Source organism: Hypomesus nipponensis, chromosome 2 (genome assembly GCF_054491055.1).
Source record: "Hypomesus nipponensis isolate SF chromosome 2, ASM5449105v1, whole genome shotgun sequence".
Classification (NCBI taxonomy): Eukaryota; Metazoa; Chordata; class Actinopteri; order Osmeriformes; family Osmeridae; genus Hypomesus; species Hypomesus nipponensis.
Window position 1 is genome coordinate 8,121,081 of NC_140362.1, and position 21,056 is coordinate 8,142,136.

The following is a 21,056-nucleotide window of genomic DNA, read 5'->3' on the forward strand; positions in this document are numbered from 1 at the left end:
CTCACGCATTGAACGTGAGATGTGTAAGGCTGGGTGTCAAACCTGCCCCCACCTCTCATATGCTAAAGTCTGGAGTTTCTGGACGGTCTCAACTTGATGGCTCTCACACCCCATTCAAGATGTGGTCTGATTGGTTGTTCTTGTGTATAAAGGGAATTGTAATGCATTGTTCTTTAGATTCTTTGTCTCCTGAGACCTTCTCCTCAGTTCTCCCTTGTCCTACTGTCCTACTCCTTGCTCACCTCTTGCTTTCTCTCTGATTTACAATGATCATGGTAGAGTAGGTAAGATTGAAAGCTTTCATATTGTAACATGTTTGCCTTGTAATTGATTTCATTCATTTGCAAAGTTATTAAATGCGTATTTCATTTAACCGTACTTTGACCATTCTTGCTCTGATTTAACCCACAGAGTCAAATACCTGGAATTCTATTGGTATTGGCATTATTTGGTTCATACTAATACACTGTTCAGTTTCCCATCTTCCTTTAAACCATAGGGGAATTAGTTTTGGTTGTTTGGACAATATTTACCCCCCTACAGTTTTGGTGACCCCGATGTGATGTTTCGAGCAATTCAGTTACAGTTTGGCAAACCGGCGTTTCAAACCATGGTGCGGTGAGTAAGCATTTACAAATGTACATTAATTGTGTTCCACCTGGTTCTGTTGGTAGAAGCCTATTACTAGTTTCTGATATTAGCTCCTGCATGAAATGAACAAAAATGGAATGGGAAACTGAAGTTAACAAATTACTTAACCTATGGGAAGAAGTTAGCGTTAACCGAACGTTATCTGAATTGAGCAAGAAAGACAAGAACGGTCTTAAAATAGATTTTACGCTAGCTGAAATAATTGAACATTGGCGAACTGTAGGAGTCCATAAAAAGAAAGCAGAAAAGACACAAACATTGAAGATTACTGTACATTTAATTGGCAAATGTCTTCTCAACTCTGTCCTCAAAGCAGCGACACCTTTTTGTGCAACAAGGCAACACACCGCTAATAAAAGCAGTGAAGAGACCAGCCATGCTGGCTCACATTCTACCAATGAGTGTTCAGACACGGATAGTGGAATTGGTGCGCAAATTCCCAAACTGCGTTCTACAAAGATCCGTCGTGCTCCTGATCCGCCACGCATTGCTGCCATAAAAATGGCGACAGAGGTAAAACCCAAGCCCCAGCAGCCCCATCATATACAGTGTAACTTCTGTAAAAGACAAGGACACACCGAAATGTGATGTTGGGATCTTGGCAGAAATATGCCTATTCCACCCACACGCTTGTTTTATGCTAACAACAAAGTAAGATTTTGTCGTGCTTGTCTAAGAAGTGGTCACACTGAGTCCAAATGTTGGGATCTGGGAAAGGGTAGGCCTCCCCCATTTTTCATGCAGCATAAGCTGAACCTTTATCAAGACAACCAAATCTTAAACTTTTTAACGTGATTACATGCAATTCCAACTATCTTTTACATTTACTTAATTCAGGTCCAAATTGTGATATTGCTACATTCCTACTGTATTACCCCTGTGTTTAGTCTTTGTTGTAGTTCAAAGATTCGTTGGGGACAGTTCATTTGTTGCTGCTCCAGTTCCTTTAGCTGCAAATGCATAGTGCATATGGTTTGTCCATCCATGAGTTCCTATGTTGGTTTGTGTGGATGAGTATTGGGTATTGTGGATCAGTATGTACCTTTGTGTGTTTTATAGAGTTGGTGGTAAATGTTCTAGGTTTTAGCTAAACTCACAATGGTTCCTGACCTGTAAATGTAGATTGGTATAACTGGTATTTTATTTTATTATTGCTGTGTAATTTGTGTTTTGTTTATTTTGGACCCAAGAACACTTTTGTTTTAATTGCCATTTTCATCTGCTAGAAGATATGTTTGTGTACCTCTCATCTATCAAAAGGGAGGACTGTTTTTTCCATTTGAGTTTTAGGACACTGTCTCACTAATTTCCATTTGTATCCAATCCGACTCACTCAGACCCCAGACCACTCCAAACTTTACAATTTTCATTGTTAACCAAGTGCTGTGCTCCAATTGTTTTCTGCTGTAACAGGACAAGAACTTAAGTAGCAGGAATATGCTAACTAAGGGCACGTCTGTATGCCAATACAAAGGTTCTTCCAAGTGATCCTCTGAGCAATAGCCATGATCCAAAATTGGTCTTCTGAGCACTAGCCATGATCCAAAAGTGATCCTCTGAGCAATAGCCATGACCATTAGAATCTCAATGCTGACCTGTCTTGCAATCAAGTTGCTTTTCCTATGGGTGCAGGTTATCACACGATGAACACTGCAGCTTTTGCTGTGCTTTTGTGTCCAAGAGGGAGGATTATAAGGCTGGGTGTCAAACCTGCCCCCACCTCTCATATGCTAAAGTCTGGAGTTTCTGGACGGTCCCAACTTGATGGCTCTCACACCCCATTCAAGATGTGGTCTGATTGGTTGTTCTTGTGTATAAAGGGAATTGTAATGCATTGTTCTGTGGATTCTTCGTCTCCTGAGACCTTCTCCTCAGTTCTCCCTTGTCCTACTGTCCTACTCCTTGCTCACCTCTTGCTTTCTCTCTGATTTACAATGATCATGGTAGAGTTGGTAAGATTGAAAGCTTTCATATTGTAACATGTTTGCCTTGTAATTGATTTCATTCATTTGCAAAGTTATTAAATGCGTATTTCATTTAACCTTACTTTGATCATTCTTGCTCTGATTTAACCCATAGAGTCAAATACCTGGAATTCTATTGGTATTGGCATTATTTGGTTCATGGTAATACACTGTTCAGTTTCCCATCTTCCTTTAAACCATAGGGGAATTAGTTTTGGTTGTTTGGACAATATTTACCCCCCTACAGATGCACGCACTTCAACCAGCACGAATAGTTTCCCCCTGTGTTAAACAGTCTCGGCCAATGTACGTTCGTTGCTAAGCAACATAGACGCGCGAATACACGCAAAACCTCGTCTCGTGGGGGTTTTGATCAAACTTGAGGATCCTGCTCAGTGCAAGGCAAGGATGTGGCGGTAGCATCAGTAGATACTATTTCAAAAGAAATTCCTGCAATAAAATAATGTATAATGACAGTTTGTATGATTTAGTCGTTTATTATCACGCTAGCATTTAATTATCACGGCAAACAATTACACTGCACTAAACTGTAAGTGTAAATGTAAAGTGAAAATAACAAAACCAGTCAGTATGATGACTTGAGCGAATATCATTCACGTCCTACTAAAACAGCGGCCACGCGAAAGGGAATGAGGAAACCATTTCCTCTACAAAAAAATACAATGCAGGTCACGTGAAAAATGATCCAAAGACTCATAGAACGACCGAGTCGGGAAATGAATGAATAATTCGTTTTCTCGAACAACAGAGCCTATGCAGGTCACGTGAAAAATTATCCAAAGTCTTGTAGAAAGACCGAGTCAGGAAATGAACGAATCGTTCGTTTCCTCTAGCTACCAGTACAGAGCCTATGCAGGTCACGTGAAAAATGATCCAAAGACTCGTACCCGAAGACCGATTTCGGAAATGAACAAATCATTTCTGTTTACTTGGACGAGCCAAGCAACAGTCCCAATAGACCAATTATTACCCTACGTCACACAACTGTCAAGGAGGCTCAACTGCGCATGTCGGTTGCAAAAGACAAACTTCTCCCCGGTCTATTAAACTTGGAGTGTCGATCAGGTCATCATACATCTCTGGCCACTGGATTGCAGGGCTTGATATTAACTTTTTGAGGCAGTTGGCCTTTGAACAAATACATTTACGTTTCACTTGTCTATGCACAAAAGTCCTCACTCACCTCAAATCAACTCATCAATCAAAATGGCCGCCGTCAAAAGAATGGAAGAAACAATAAGAGAGATGAATGAAACACTGAAGAAATTGACGCTAGATATAAAAGACGTTGCAGCAAAGCAAACTGAGATCACAAACATTTTGGCAGAAGTCAAAGAACTCAGAGAAAGTATGGCTGCAAAAGATTGCAGGATTGCTGTACTTGAAAACAAAGTGTTGAAGATGGATGAACTGGAACGTAAAATCCAAGACATGGAACTGTTCACCCGCAAAGAAGATGTAATGTGTTAAACCGAGGACGTATGCTGCCGCGGCAACCAAGAGAGACGGCGAGGAAAGTTTAAGCTCGCAAGATCAAGAATCGGTCGAATCGCAGGTAATATCCTTTCTTCAAAGTAGGAACATCCACCTGGACAAGAGCAACATCGCAGCTTGTCACATTCTACCAAGTAAGGACCGCGCGATCAAGCCCAGAATCATGCGTTTTGTGAGTCGTAAACACAAAACAGAGCTATTGATGCAGGGGAAAAAGCTCAAAGGCACGGCAGTGTACGTCAACGAACACCTAACATCTAAAAATGCTGAGATTGCTAGAGTAGCACGGCAGCTATGGAAGGAACACAAAATAAAGGCAACCTGGACTAGAGATTGCAAGGTGTTGATAAGGTTGAATGGCCCCTCGCCTGAAGAGGAGAAAGTGTTGATGATTAAGGAGCTGAAAGACCTGGGGCCTGTACTACGAATCAAGATTTGGTGTTAGCGAGGTAACTTCAGGTTCAACCCAGGGTTTTCTGTACTACAACGGTGGATCACTTGTTACCGGGGTAGATCGCCATGGTAACACATGCTGAACGGCTAACCAGGGGCCTGTACTACGAATCAAGATTTGGCGTTAGCGAGGTAACTTCAGGTTCAACCCAGGGTTTTCTGTACTACGACGGTGGATTACTTGTTACCGGGGTAGATCGCCATGGTAACATATGCTGAACGGCTAACCTGGTCGGGAACAGGATACGTTGGAGATCAGAGATCAACCGGTATAAAAACCCCGCCCACTAACTCATTCTTGAGAGGATAATGGTGTCACCGTTCGTAGAAGACCCCGTGGAGCTTGGTGCGGGGATAGTGAGAGGTGCGCTCAGAAAAGCCAGAACTTTTAGAGACCGGCAAAACCCGTTGGCATTTCACGATGACCATCTTTATGAACGATATAGATTTTCAGCTGAGGGAATGACCTATCTGTGCCAGCTTCTTGAGCCGTATGTTGCAAATGTGACACATCGAAGCCGTGCGCTCACAGTCCCACAGACTGTATGCGTAGCGTTGCGGTATTTCGCAACAGGTACTTTCATGTACAGTGTGGGTGACGCGGAGAACATAAGCAAGAACACGGTCTGCCGCGCAATTAATGCTGCGCTTTAACGGCACACGTGGACACATTTGTTGTGTTCCCAGGGCACCTGCCCACACAGACAATAAAAGAGGGCTTTTATGAAATAACAGGTAAATATTCACTCAAATATAATCGTCATATATAAATAATATTGCATATGAAATATATATATATAATAATATTGCATATGAAATGCATCATACTCTTTAGGCTTCCCAAGGGTGATTGGGGCAATCGATTGCACCCATATCCCCATTGCTGCATCGCTGGGGGAGAATGAAGGCGACTTTATAAATTGCAGGTCATTCCACAGCATCAACGTTCAGGTAAAGCATAAAGGACAGGCTACACATGTTTTGTCATACTGATAAAGGAGGAGTCCTTCTAATTCACATTGATGTATCCCTCACGTTAATGCTGTTATGTGGATGGATTTCAACACAAGATTATTTTGCAGATGACTTGTGACCATCAGTGCATGGTGACCAGCATTGAGGCAAAGTGGCCTGGGTCAGTCCATGACTCCCGGATCTTTAGGGAGTCTGCACTGTGCCACAGACTAGAGCAAGGTAGGCCTATGGCAATTGTAACTAACATTTTGTATTGCATTTTGTTATACCGATTATGCTAATTTTATTTTTCTTCTTCAGGGCTCTTCAGTGGATTGCTAGTAGGGGACCGAGGGTACGCCTGCCAGCCCTTTTTGATGACCCCCTATCCTGACCCCAACACACGGCCACAGACTGCTTTTAATGTGGCCCTTAGCAGGACAAGGGTCAAGATCGAGATGACCTTTGGCATCCTGAAGGCACGCTTCAACTGCCTGCGTGGCCTCCGAGTGGCCCCAGACCGAGCTTGTCAAGTGGTGACAGCCTGTGCCGTGCTCCACAATGTGGCCTCCATAAGAAGAGAGAGCCCCACCTGTCAGCCAGCAACCAGATGTGGTAGACCCCATCACCCTGGACTACCCTACTGGCAGGGCCGTGAGAGACGCTATAAGGCGGCAGTTTTTTGTTTAAGGGGAGACAGGCTAAGCCATTTTTCTTTACATTTAGTCATGTAGCGGCATTCTTTACCTTTTACTTTTCAGTTGGGCTATTTTGGTTCCATAGCATTTGAGCTGTGTAGATTTTATTTGTGTCCTTTGACAAGCACTTCACCGTACTTGCCCTGGGGGAATGTCCCTGTACTTACTGTAAGTTGCTCTGGATAAGAGCGTCTGCTAAATGACTAAATATAAATGTATTTAATGTTGCCACCATATTCGGATTATGGAGTGATGAAAGATATCCAGAGTGCCCTCTGTTGAAACTTTGGACTCGTAATTATGGTGACAAAATGAAACAAGGATTTGCATTCTGTCTTCATCCAATGTTCTGATTTCTGTGCTGGAAATGTATGCAAATTACATCATATTTTACAACTTAATGCATCATTTGCTCATTGAAACATACATTTACAGGAAACTAGTATTGAAAACGATATTTGACCTAATTATCAACTGGGGAGGTTTCATGTTATGTTATTCCTATTCACTGGGCTGAAAAAAATTGGGGTTTTCTTTCAACCAAAAATAACAATGTATAGTACTTTGCAATGCCCTTCACAAGTTAAATAAATGATTTCACTACTTTCATTGAATTTTGATGTTTTTTTACATTTATTTCAATTTTCACAAACAATAAATAGAACGTTGAAAGAAAGAAATGTTGAAAACCCCCTCAAAGGACTAAGGTACAAAATAAATCTTTGGGACAAGCCACAAAAAAGGTATAAAAAGTCCAAAACATAGAAAACAAAATAAATCCTCCTCATGCGTTCTCCCTTTCCTAGGAACACAGAAAAAGAATGTCAGTATAACTGTAAGTCGATTGTGAGTCATTCATAGATTCAGTCATGTACTACCTTCTTCTCATACTGAAGTTTCTCAATCTCCAGCCTTGTTTTTTTAATTAAGAGTCTTATGCTCAATATCGAGCTCCAGGGTCCTCTTGTAGAGGGCCCTCACATTGTCTGCTCCAACCTTAAACAAATAAAGAGCATTGTCTCTTTGCAAAGCACTATTGGAGAAAGTTGAAGGTGTCCATTTGACTACTGTGTTTCAAGGTTCATTGCTTACTCCATGTCTTTGGCTTGACCTTGAGGTGGAGGCCCTAGGCTCAGGGGGAGGAAGAAGTTCCTCTTCCTGCTGAGTTGAACACCAAAGCAATTTAATCAATTGAGCCTTATTTGAAATGAGCAATTTAAGGACTTGTGTCTCATGTTCTGCCCACCACCATTAGCAAGTCATTACAGACACTTCAATCACAGGCACACGCTCACACACTCTCAGCATCTTTGTTGTAAGTGGTAAGCTGGTAAAGAAAAGCGTACCCCCAAAGCGTTCTCTGAGCAGGCTGACAGAGTTTCCTCATCTAGGGCCTCCACCTGAGAAAGTGAATGGCATATTTGATCAATATTCAGCAACCACATATGGCATACATACTGGCGTATGACTATTAGTTTCACTGTTACCTCTGTGTGGCACCGTGGGATGACAGTGGGTGGTGGCAGCAACACCACTGTATTTCCTGTCACTGCAGAGAACAGTAATACATTTCACTCCTAAAATATTCACAGATAATTGTTGAATGAACATGGTCACATAGATGACTTGAAACATACCCTGTACATATGCCTGGGTGTCGGATCTGCTGCCACCATGGTCCGATGAGATGCCCCCTTCCACTCCTTCCATCATTGGGCGACCCTCATTGTTGGAGAGGGCCAGCTCCTCGGCAGGAGTGAAGTCCTGTGGAGGAGGGCCCCCTCCAGTTTTCTTCCCATCACTTTTCTTCCTGTTGGCTGCACACGATTTCATTGTTCTATAGGCCCTAATACCAATATCCTACAAAAGGGACTGACTCGGGCAACTCAGCCTTGTACTTGTTGGCCTTAATATGTGCAAGTATTGCTTACTGCTACTTACCAGTTTGAATTATGTTTTTATATTTGTTTTTTATTTGCTCCCAGGACCGTTTGGCACTGGCAGGGTTGCAACTAAAATATTACAGCAACATAGGTTTAACGTTATGGAACGCACAAGTGTAATTAATGAAGATCTTGTGCCTGGGCCAGTAATATCAATAAGTCATGTAACATACACATTAACATTCTACAACAATTAATATTCTACCTGCTGCACTAGAAGCACTGGACGTCCCAAATAAATCATTAAATGCTAAAACAAGGGATCTGAATTTGGTTCTTCAGTTATCCCTAGATTCTGTTGCCCCACTCAAACCAAGGAAAAGAAAAGACAAGAAAATGGCTCCATGGTATTCAGAGGAAAGCCGCACTCTCAAGAGGTCCACTCGAAAATTAGAGCATAAGTGGCGTACCACTAAATTGGAGGTTTTCCGCCTGGCCTGGAAGGACAGCCAAATTGAGTACAAGCAAGTCCTCATCAGGTCCAGATCAGAATATTTCTCGAAATTGATTAGTAAGAACAAACACAACACAAAGTTCCTATTTGATACTGTTGCAAAACTCACTAAGAAAAGTACACTCTGCGTTAGTTCAGATCTCTCTCCCAATGATTTCTTAGATTTCTTTGACCAAAAAATCTATGCAATAAGGGACAAACTACAGACTAGGCCTGGAGGAGTGGCCAACAACACAGAATTTGACTCTATACCCAGCATGCTGCATGTTGAGGCTCTTACCCACTTTAACCCTATTTCTATGGAAGCATTCATCGAGCTGGTAGATTCCTCGAAACCCATCAGCTGCCTTCTTGATCCCCTCCCTGCCAAACTTTGTAGGGAACTTCTCCCTATTATTGGACCTTCCATGCTTAGTATTATTAATGAATCTATTGTAACTGGACAAATCCCTGACAATTTCAAACAAGCTATTATTAAGCCCCTTCTTAAAAAACCAAACCTGGATCCAGGTTGTATTAGCAACTATAGGCCAATTTCAAATTTGCCATTTCTCTCCAAAATTTTAGAAAAAGCGCTGGCACAACAGCTAACTGAGCACCTCTCCTCAAATCAGCTTTATGAACCTCTCCAGTCTGGATTTCGTCTTCACCACAGCACTGAAACTGCATTAGCTAAGGTAGTCAATGATCTATTATTAGCCTCTGACGCGGGCTCTATCTCTGTTCTGGTTCTTCTAGACCTTAGTGCAGCATTTGACACTGTGGATCATGAGATTCTCCTGGAGCGTATGGAGAACTATGTTGGGATCTCTGGTACTTCACTTCAGTGGTTTAGATCGTATCTATCTGATAGATCACAATACGTCCACTATGATGGTTGCTCATCCAGGAGCACTACTGTAAAATACGGAGTACCACAGGGTTCAGTTCTAGGCCCTCTGTTATTTTCACTCTATATGTTGCCTTTAGGAAACATAATTAGAAGCTCTGGGGTAAATTTTCACTGTTATGCAGATGATACTCAGCTATACATGTCCATAAAGCCTGGAGAATTTCCACATGCTATGGAAAAATGTGTTTCCGGGTTGAGAACTTGGATGACAGCAAATTTCCTTCTTCTTAATTCGGATAAAACCGAGGTTCAAATTTTCGGCCCTAAAAAATACAGAAATAATGTATCCAATCTGACCTTAAACTTAGATGGTGTCAAAGTATCTCAAAGCCAGTTGGTAAAAAATTTAGGAGTCACATTGGACCCAGACCTTTCGTTTGAGTACCATATTAAACAAATCACCAGAACTGCATTTTTCCATCTACGTAATATTGCCAAAATACGAAAATTCCTCTCAAAGGATGATGCTGAAAAACTAATACATGCTTTTGTTACGTCCCGATTGGACTACTGCAATGTGTTGTTCTCTGGCCTCCCAATTACCTACTTGAAAAATTTACAGCGGGTACAAAATGCTGCTGCTAGACTATTGACAAAAACAAGAAAGTTTGATCATATAACATCTACTCTTATCTCTTTACACTGGCTCCCTATCCAAGCCAGAGCTGATTTCAAAGTTTTACTACTAACTTACAAATCTCTACATGGATTGGCACCACTGTACCTCTCCGGTCTCCTTGCACCCTATTGCCCCGCAAGGACTCTAAGATCTCAAGATGCCGGCTATCTGGTAATACCCAAAATTAAGAAAAAAACTGCTGGAGGTAGGGCGTTCTCATATAGAGCACCTCTTCTCTGGAACAAATTACCTGTCTCAATTAGGGAGGCTGATACTGTTTCGACATTTAAAACTAGATTAAAAACGTTCCTGTTTAGTCAATCCTATGATTGTTAAATGTGTGTACTTTCTATGTAAACCTGGGGTGTGCGTTTGCCTATGTGTGTATCACATGTAACTTTTAAATTGTAATTTTAGCTTATGTTCACACTGCCCATTTAAATGTTACAAATAAAGTAAACCTGTTATTGTATATTGTTACTTTAATAGTTCCGTTGCTGTATATTTTAATTGTTATAGTTTACTAGTTGGAGACAACGGGGGGCTGGTTGTTTTCATCCTTATTCGTATAAATATAACCTATTTTAGAGTTGTTTCCCCTGGAACAGATTTCATGTTCCAACCAAGGGGGGCTGTCGCTGTCTTGGTGTGTGGGGCTGCATCAAATACCCTCTTAGCTTTGTTAAATTGCTGCACTAGTCCACACTTGACCGGTGGGGATCTCATTCTATTACGACTGAAACTGTTAGCTGCTCCTGGCATTCTCTAATCCCTGTTCTCCTCTCTGTCCCCCCCACACATCCCTTGTGGTGTGGGGGGTCTGAGCTGTCAGGACCTGCCTGGTCGTCGGTCTACCAACGCTGGACCAGGTCGTCAACCGGAAACCAGCCTCCATGACGGCCAACAGCGAGTTTCCAGGTCCCATCCAACGTCTATAAAGCCGAACAATGGATTTTTGGTGTTTCAAAACCCATTGACACTGTATGACTATGTTTAGCTTGTGTTCTGCTCCTCTCTCTTGCCAACCGTCTCTGGAGGAGGGGATCCCTCTCTGAATTGCTCCTCCCAAGGTTTCTTCCATTTTTTCTCCCGTTGGGAGTTTTTCTGGGAGTTTTTCCTTGTCTTCCTTGAGGGTTTAGGTTGGTTGAGGGGCAGTTCTATGGGCGTATGTGAAGCCCTCTGTGACATGCTTGCGTGTAAAAAGGGCTATACAAATAAATTTGATTTGATTTGATTTGATTAACAGCGTCTGCAATTTTCTGCCAGCTTTCTTTTCTTGACTTTGCAGCTGCGACGGTGTTACTCTTGGCCTGAATAATATGTTTATAAGTTTGATAACGTTCCATGATTATTGTTTGCTCCTCCTGAGTAAAATATGCGGCTCTTGTTCTGTCCATGTTTGCGATTGGACATACGGTGCAAACACCGGCCTTTTATGTGAACGCGCACGTGTCTAGATTGGAAAGATCTGGGTTGAGTTAGAGAGATGATAACCGCCGTCGTGATACCACTTATCGTGATTGCGATTGTTAGGCTTTGCGTAGCCGGGTAACTGAAAGTAATCCAGAGCATGTTGATCTTGATTCGTAGTACAGGCCCCTGGTCGGGAGCAGGATAAGTTGGAGATCAGAGATCAACCGGTATAAAAACCCCGCCCATTAACTCATTCTTGACGATAATGTCGTCACCGTTCGTAGTAGATCCTGTGCAGCTTGGTGCGCGGATAGTGAGAAGTGCGCTCAGAAGAGCCAGAACATTTAGAGACCGACAAAACCCTTTCGCATTCCCTCATGAGTATCTTTCTGAAAGATATAGATTCTTAGCAGAGGGAATTACGAATATTGCCAGCTTCTTGAGCCTTATGTTTCCAATGCTACGCATTGAAGCTGTGCACTCATTCCCACAGACTGAATGCATAGCGTTTCGTTATTTCGCTATGGGTAGTTTTATAGTGTGGGTGATGCGGAGAACCTGAGCAAGAACACTGTCTGCCGCGCATTTTTGAACGGATTTTATTTAATGGCTGTTGCCATACTATGGAAGTTTATTAGACTCTTTATTCAAATGGAAATGCATTTGTCAAATGGCAATTCAATGCGCAAAGTGACAATGCAATCCGCAATTAAAATGGCAAACCAGTTGTCAAACGGCAATTCAATGTGCAAATGACAATGCAATCCGCAATTCAGTTTGTATTATTTTGAATACAAATTTGAATGAACGCTTACTGCATTGCATTTCATATTGACACGGTTTTTTCGACTCTTTATTCAAATGGCAATGCATTTGTCAAATGGCAATTCAATGCGCAAAGTGACAATGCAATCCGCAATTCAAATGGAAAAAGCAGTTGTCAAATGGCAATTCAATGTGCAAATGACAATGCAATCCGCAATCCAGTTTGTATTATTTAGATTTTTTTTTGAATGAACGCTTATTGCATTGCATTTCATATTGACACGGTTTTTTCGACTCTTTATTCAAATAAAAATGCATTTGTCAAATGGCAATTCAATGCGCAAAGTGACAATGCAATCCGCAATTCAAATGGCAAACCAGTTGTCAAATGGCAATTCAATGTGCAAATGACAATGCAATCCGCAATCCAGTTTGTATTATTTTGAATAACAATTTGAACTAGAGAGGGTACAATTTCTGGGGAAATTGTAGGGTGTGCTTGCTTGCTTCAGATGCAGGTGGGTCCGTTTTCCCTTCTAGTAATATTTTCAAGCATTTAGCCTACTCATTGCATAATTCATTAAGAACACCCTTTGAAACAAGGAACCCCCTTTGCCACGAATACGTTTTATGATTTTTATGATTATAACACGTTTCATGATTATGCTTGTGAACTGAAGAACGAGACGTTCCCGATGTCGTTGCTTTTGATATTGTTAGCGAATAACGGTATATTGTAACGGTGTATCGAGATCGCTAGCTACTGCTGTAGCTACAATATCCAACTTAACGATTAAAGATTTTCTGGACTGCGTGAGCTTTCTAGCTATCTGTCTGGACACAATAATTTTCCTTCGGGGGTTAATTAAGTACCTATCTATCTTATTGACTATGGAAACTTTATCATTGTAATTATGAGCAGTTTTGAGGATTTGTGGATCAATGAGCAAGCAGAGTTGACAGTAGAAAGGTAAATGTTGGATAAAGCAAACATTAAGATTTCTTATCAGTTAAATACTGAGTGTTTCATATATTAGATATATGTCTGTATATAGCATATATATATTGTTTTCATATAGTTATAAGTATAAGTCTTTTATTGTCCGATGCACATTCTTAAGACAACGCAAGCACCTGGCATTTACCTAGGCCTAACATAAGTACACAGAACATAAATTACATCTATACTAAGCTTAAATAAGTAAACCTCCTAAATATACATATATCTATAAATAATACAATACAAATTACTGTAAATAATGTGTTCACTGTAAATACTGTGTTTACTGTGTGTGTGTACTGTACAAATTACTGTAAATAATGAAATATTTGTATTTTGCTTTCATGGCCATTTTATAATAGTGTTTGGCCTAGCTAAATTTTAGCTGCTTTCTCCCCTTGAGGAATGAAGGCATGACCAGTGTGGCACCACATTTAGCCAGTTCTTCAACAATCAAAAAAAACATGTCTGCCATAACCTGATCTCCTAAATTGATGTAAGTCAGACTGTGCACTGATCTCCTTGTCTGATATTCTTCTTCCCCACATCTTGGAAACAAATGGTATTGAGCCATAGGGCTTGATACCTATTAGAGCCTTGAGTGTGTTATGATGTTTGTAGTTTGACCTGAGGTCTAGGCTCTAGGCCTGAAATTGAATGGCCTGTAAATGAAAAACTCCAGCCAGATCACGCCACTGTGTGTGGTTTGTTTATTTACATCAACTGGACTAGTAACTCTCACGCTAGCAAGCTTGCACGATATGCTACCCAACGTTATGCTACCCAACAGCAACCCAACAAAAACATTTTATAAATGATCTGTGAGGAAATGTCTTCCTTAAATCAGGTCATGAGTGGTTGGTTGCCAGCCTGTCCATTGGTACCGTTAGATGCAGCGAGACCGCCCGGTAAATGTGTAGACTAGGCTATTATAGCTGGATCTGTGCTAACGTTATCCACAGGTTCCGTTGGGTCGATTGCAATTTAACCGTGGCAAAACGGAAAAAGCCTTATCCTTTACATACCTGTGTACATTTGACATTACAACCCCAAACACAACAAGATTTCGGCATGACGTTTATCTTTTCGATCTAATCTTTTAAATGAACTACTATGAACTACTATGCTATGCTACCATACTAACTGCTGTTGACAGGATGACAGTTATCCACCAGGGGCCCGTTCGTCGTAAGGGTTGAAGCTAAGCTAATCCATTGTCCCTTTAGCCCGTTAACATTAGCGAGCTAACTGAGAACTGCAAATATCGGTTCGTCGACGGCTGATCCGCATCCAAATCATGTGGTTAATTTCAATCAGGCTAAACTTATCAGGGCAAGTGCACGAGCACGTCCTACTTCAAAAGGCAGGAAAGGTCGATCACCAAAACCGTGATTTTCTAACGGTATGATGGCGGAAAAGACGAAAGAGAGAGCGGTGATATTCTCGCCATCTGAGCAAACTATTATAATGAGTCTCTACGAAGACAATAAGCATATTATCATGGCTAAGTCAAACCCCACCACCGCTGCCAGAGCAAGACAGGCATCTTGCCAAAAAAATTGCCGATAAACTAAATGCGTATTTTGGTAAAATGGCTCATCTTTAGTGCCTTATTACCCCGATCAATCAGATCACATTTCTTTAAATGTGGCTGCTGGCAGTAGGCTTAATGGAAATTAATCATCGAATGAGATCTTGCTAGCGAAAATTATGATCAACTTTTTCAGAATAAGTATAAAAACAAGGCCAAAGAATATAATTGATACGAATTCATAGACACTTAAGAGGATATATGTAGGCCTACTGAAAGCGCATGTACTAGGGTGATATCAGGTAAAATGGGCCACTTTTTGGTAAATCGTTTGGGACAATAATACAATACCATATATGCCTTTTGCATGTGTTTTTATGATTACTAATGACTGTTTTTGATCATTTTTGTTGAAATGATGTTATAAAATATAATTATTTAGGCCCTACAGTTCTTGAAACATCAGCTGTGCCAACTTTTTTGGCACAAGCAGTTTCATGTAAAATGGACCAGCTGTTCCGGTAAAATGGGCCAGTGAAACTGCAAAGGGAAATAGTAATTTATCATCAATTTTAATTTTAAAACACAGTTGCTTATACAGCCAAATAACATTTAAACTGCATTAAACAAACATTCATATGTGCCATAATTTTTTTTTAAATGATCCTGAAGCCCAGACTCGTCACAGTTCCATACATATGTGACGGTGTGCCCTCAATACCCAGCTTGACCAAAAGGCTCTCATACTGGTTAAACCACTGGCTAACCACCTCTTTGTTGAGTCCAGCAGCCCGTGCTGCAGACAGGACCTCTGGCTTGCATATCCCAAGCTCTGGGTTGTGCTTTAGAAAGTTCTTAAACCAGTAATATCCGGCCCTCCCTGCTGTCTTGGAGAAACCAGATATGTTGTTCTTGGCTGCAAAATCAAAAGCCACTTGCCGGACATCACGTTTTGTGAAGGGAAACCCCCTCTGCGCCAATGTGTTGAGGGTGGCAGCAAGCTCCCTTTCTGTCTCCTGTGGAAGGTCGGGGTTCTGCCCTGACACATGTTCACTGCCAGTCACCTTTCCACTGATGCGTCTTTGCAGTGTTGATTGCGGCACACCCCATGCTCTTGATAAGAGGTGCACACTCACTGTAATTCCTTTCTTCTTTCCCTCCATGTATTCATCTAAGGCCCCCTTCATCCTCTCCTCTTTCCACAGATTGTAATTGTTTGGCCTTCCTTTCCATCCCTGTTTTATCTTTGTATCCTTTCCTCTCTGGTCCTTGCTCCTACTCTCTTTTCTCTCTCTTTCCTTCTCCCTTTCTCCTCTCCTCTCGCTTCCTTCTCCTTCGCCATACTCACTGTACATAAAATATCTATACCATTATTGTGACACACACACACCCTCACACTCCAACACATGTGTATGTGTGTTTGTGAGTGACACACATAATTTTTATCTGAATTGTATTCATTTTATCTGAAACCATGTTTCCCATTTTACCTCAGTGGGTTAAGGTAAATTGGACCACCAAGAAAAACATAACTTTTTCAAAAAATATGTTCATATACCAAACTAACAACATTATTTGTGATTGATGCCATCAAGACAGATATGCATAGTTTTTTTATGTGCATGTTAAAAAAAGAAAAAAAGATGTATCATCCTTATAATAGTTTAATTAGATTTGGTATGCCAGGCTATTTACCATGGCAGCTTTCTGGTGCAGTCTTGTTTGAATTATTGGCCCGCCCACCATAGCAACCATAAAGCAATCAAATCCCCTGTTACTTGTCAGGGCTGGGACCCCCAAACCTTAAATGGCCGATTTTACCTGATATCACCCTATATATGTGTATATGCATGTAGGCCTATGTGAGAATCCCTCTTTAATTTCATTGACTGGGGCATGGCCAGGAATAAGATGTTATTGATTCATCAGCTGGGTAAGCGCCAAGTACACTTTTCTTACACCAACGCATGCTGTGGCTTTGCCAAGTTTTTTCTGCATCGCCTATACTGTATAAAAATGTAGCCTACCTGACGCGAAAAACCTCAAGGCTATGCAGAGAGTCTGAAGCACAGTAAAAGTTTCAAGTCGCTTTATTGTCCATTTCTTCACGTCAAGACATAAAAAGGAATCTATATTACGTTTTCCACTCTCCCACAGTGAAACATGAAAAGCACAGGCACAACAGATAAGACATTTCTTAGAACATAGCGCTACATATTCACATACAGCAGCATAAGCTCGTAAAGCATAGCTTGCTGCGGCGTGTGATATTTGCAATGTACGGCCCGAGAAGGTCTTGCAAATAAATGAGTCCTTGTCGGCTGAATCGATATCGCTCAAACAAGAACTCCGTGTGAAATAAAGGATCTTGAGGATCGTGAAGAACTCATTGGTATGGAAAGTTAATCGAACTAATCTCCTTGGTCAGCTGGGTCTCTCAAAAAGGGAGCTGCCAATTATTTTCCGGGGGTGTGGCAAGCTTATCCAGCTACACTTACGTTAGCCTGCTCTCGAGCAGGTTAGTGCTAATTGATATGTTACTATGGTGATTTATCTAAACTTGCTTCCACGAACCAAAAATAGGGGCGTGTTTTATCTTAGCCTGAAAATTAGCTCGCTAAACTGCTTAGCGAGCTACGACGAATACCCCCAGGAAGTGTCTTGGCAACCTTTGTTTACAAACATTCTGATTAGGTCTATTAATTTAGGGGGACATAGCTAATTCAAAAGCAGTTTGCTAGAGGCAAGCTAGATGCCGTTGCTATCCACACCACTGATTGTTTGAAAGCACAGGAAATTAGAACGTTTCTTTTGTAAGGGATAATGCGACGCGAAGCTGAAGGGGCTTATTTAACCAATAATGACCGGCGTTGTATACATATCCCGCTTATTACACGGCTACTTGCCAACAAAAATAACTTAACACAGTGTGTCTTACAATGTATTTGTTACCATTCGTATTGTTGATCAGCAGATAAATAGTTCGCCAAAGACGTTGAACTTCTTCATAGACTGAGCATTATTTAGGCTTCAAATCAGCTGACGTCGCTAAGCAACAGAGTACGCTGGGGTTGAAAAGTTACCGGACTACTTGCGGAGTGCTACGAAAGACGTGAATCCGAGGCAAAAAGGCCACTTCCCTTGACAGCGGTCAAATATGCATAGCAACGGTCAAATATGAGAACATTGTTCACCGCAGATGGAGCATTCCACAGCATTAAGAACAGCCGTGTAATAAGACATAATAAAGTTTAGCTATAGCTGTGGCATTGAAGACAGTACTGTAGCCTACTACACTGCCAGTGTAGCGAGCCGAGTCTGTGACTGTGGCTAGCGTCAAAACAAAACGCAGTCTCACTCAAATTCCAAGTTTTACAGAAATAACAAACTATGCTGACCCGCTGGCTGTCTTCGCAATCGCCATATCTTTAAAACACTGCTGTCCATTTAGATGTAGAATTGACCCTGGTACGAAATTAAGAAAATACTCACCAGACGCAGATCGACAGTTGACTGAGTATCAACACTGTTGACAACATTCCGCAATCGTCAATGGAGGCTGACAGGCTTTCACGTAGCAAACAAATCAACGTTTTTACAGCAACCTATATTAAAATCTCACCACCTGGCTATTTTCTATGGAAGCAAATCGTGACAAAAATTCAAATGAAAAAGCATTTCCAGAAATGCTTTTTCATTTTAAGAATGTGGCTGCATTATTTAATTTTCTTCTTTAAGACTGCTCATTCTTTCACTTAATTAAAATGAAAACGAAAAAGACATTTGAAATTTAATTTTCAAAATATGCCCCAGCAAATAGATACCAAAATTCGATTTGAAATGTAAAATTCGAAAATGAATTTTCATTTTAAGAACGTGGCTGCAAAACCGCGACCACAATTCAAATTCAAATGCATTTCCAGAAATGCATTTCCAGAAATGCATTTTCGTTTTCGTGTCCTGCCCGCAAAGAACTGTCCATAATTCGAAAACGAAAATGCATTCTGAGCGGCGCAGCAGAGTGACGTCAGTAGCCTCTCTTTTTCAGCTACCTGCTGACCGAGCTACCCATCTTGTTCGGTAGGGGGCGGTGTGCACATACGCATTGCATTACATGACCAAATTTGCCTAGAAATTGACTGAATTGCCGGGTCTTTAGAGGACGCATCACAGATCATGGCGCTCCCTCAAATTGTGCATACACTGATAGAATTACCTGAGCTGGTAGAAACTAATAATATATCTGAGTCTGATGCCCGTGACCGAGTAGAACAAACTGAGTTGCTAGTTGCTTGAGGAAGACCCAGATCATCTGGGATAGCACACATACTTCTTGCCGACGTCGGCCCGATGTGTATAAGATACGTTGGCAAGATGTAGTATGGAGATAGTTGGTATTTGATCGAAACTGACTTCCAGATGATGTGTGGACGATGAATCAAATCACACCCGGCCGCACTACAGATATATTCTGATAGATAACTCCTTATATGCTGTTAAATAGGCTATGTCCGATCTCTCAGAAAGCAAATATTTCACTAACCATAATCGATATGAAATGTCACTTAGCAAATGAACATAGCCTATAGGCTGAACATTGACTTTGATAGGAATAAGGAGACAATGAAAAATATGCTTGACCATCCAAAATTGGCTATTAGCAATACAGTACTTGATTCAACCCGGATTTTCTGCGTGGGTATTATAATTAAGAGACACAATTGAAGTTCATGATTTTATATCAGGCTGGATGTTGATGGCATCAAGCTCTTAAAAGAACTCCAACACAGAAAAGAAAACAACGAAACATAAATATATAGGCTATAGCTTTGCCAGTTGTTCCACGTCTTCCATCGGTCTCCGCCGCCCTCCGAGTCTGTCTTGACTCACTTGGTAACAGTAACTGCCGATTTTGGCAAAGGAGAAGAAGAAGTGTTTACAAGTTTAATAAGCACTTGCTCAATACTGTTCCTCCAACGAGCAACTGAGCTTTTGTTCTGAGGTAAAGTTCGGTCGTTCTGAAATCGTCTGCTTTTCCCTGTGAAAGCAAGCTGTTTCACCTTTGGCCTATTTCAGACAAAATCTGAATTTCCGCAATCTGAATCTGAATTTCAGCAATCTGAATTTCAAGAATCTGAATTTCAAGAATCTGAATTTCAAGAATCTGAATTTCAAGAATCTGAATTTCAAGAATCTGAATTTCAAGAATCTGAGAATTCCGTTTAATTAAATTTGGCGTACAAATAATTCAGATATTATATATTAAACAGCAAAATATTTCAGTTTTATGAAATTCGACACACAAATATTTCTTAACTTTCATATTCAAATTTAGATACCTTTGTCAGCTTTAGCTCCATACACTTTGTATATCTTTACTGTATCTCCCCCACACATAGCATTTCACTCCACTCACTTTCTTCCAACGTTAGAACCACACACCCCTGTCACAATAAAAGCACACAAGAAAATACCTTACAAGTATCTGCACAATTAGAGGGAGCGCCATAATCTGTGATCCATCTGTGAAGACTCGGCAATTCAGTAAATTTCCCGGCAAATGTTGTCATGTAATGCAATGCGTATGTGCACACCGCCACCTACCGAACAAGATGGGTAGCTCGGTCAGCAGGGAGCTGAAGAAGAGAGGCTACTGACGTCACTCTGCTGCGCCGCTCAGAATGCATTTTCGTTTTCGAATTATGGGCAGTTCTTTGCGGGCAGAACACGAAAACGAAAATGCATTTCTGGAAATGCATTTGAATTTGAATTGTGGTCACGATTTTGCAGCCATGTTCTTGAAAATGAAAAAGCATTTCTGGAAATGCATTTGAATTTGAATTGTGGTCACGATTTTGCAGCCACGTTCTTAAAATGAGAACGCATTTCTGGAAATGCGTTTTCATTTTCGAATTTTACATTTCAAATCGAATTTTGGTATCTATTTGCTGGGGCATATTTTGAAAATTAAATTTCAAATGTCTTTTTCCTTTTTCATTTTAATTAAGTGAAAGAATGAGCAGTCTTAAAGAAGTAAATTAAAATGCAAATAGAATGATTGATTTCTCATTTTATTTATGAGTCAAATAATGCAGCCACATTCTTAAAATGAAAAAGCATTTCTGGAAATGCATTTTCATTTGAATTTTGGTCACGATTTGCTTCCATACCGAGAAGCCGCTGAGGTTCTTGAAGAACAAAATA

At 40.9% G+C, this 21,056-nt stretch overlaps 1 protein-coding gene across 3 annotated transcripts; it reads right to left on the reverse strand.

The window, feature by feature from the left end:
* Positions 1 to 6,862: 6,862 nt before the first annotated feature.
* LOC146300647 (uncharacterized) lies at positions 6,863 to 18,807 on the reverse strand. 3 transcript variants are annotated; one of them, XM_084704228.1, is made up of 7 exons: positions 18,345 to 18,807; positions 7,873 to 8,052; positions 7,723 to 7,784; positions 7,582 to 7,635; positions 7,328 to 7,396; positions 7,114 to 7,231; positions 6,863 to 7,037 (listed from the first exon to the last, which is right to left on the reverse strand). In XM_084704228.1, the coding sequence occupies exons 2-6, from the start codon at positions 7,946 to 7,948 to the stop codon at positions 7,157 to 7,159; spliced, it is 336 nt and encodes a 111-aa protein (XP_084560354.1). In that variant the 5' UTR covers positions 7,949 to 8,052; positions 18,345 to 18,807; the 3' UTR covers positions 6,863 to 7,037; positions 7,114 to 7,156. The 3 variants fall into 3 exon arrangements, with proteins under 3 accessions (XP_084560354.1, XP_084560346.1, XP_084560336.1); XM_084704220.1 differs by lacking the exon at positions 18,345 to 18,807 and having other exon boundaries at positions 7,328 to 7,393; positions 7,873 to 9,659; XM_084704210.1 differs by lacking the exon at positions 18,345 to 18,807 and having other exon boundaries at positions 7,873 to 9,659.
* Positions 18,808 to 21,056: the final 2,249 nt, after the last annotated feature.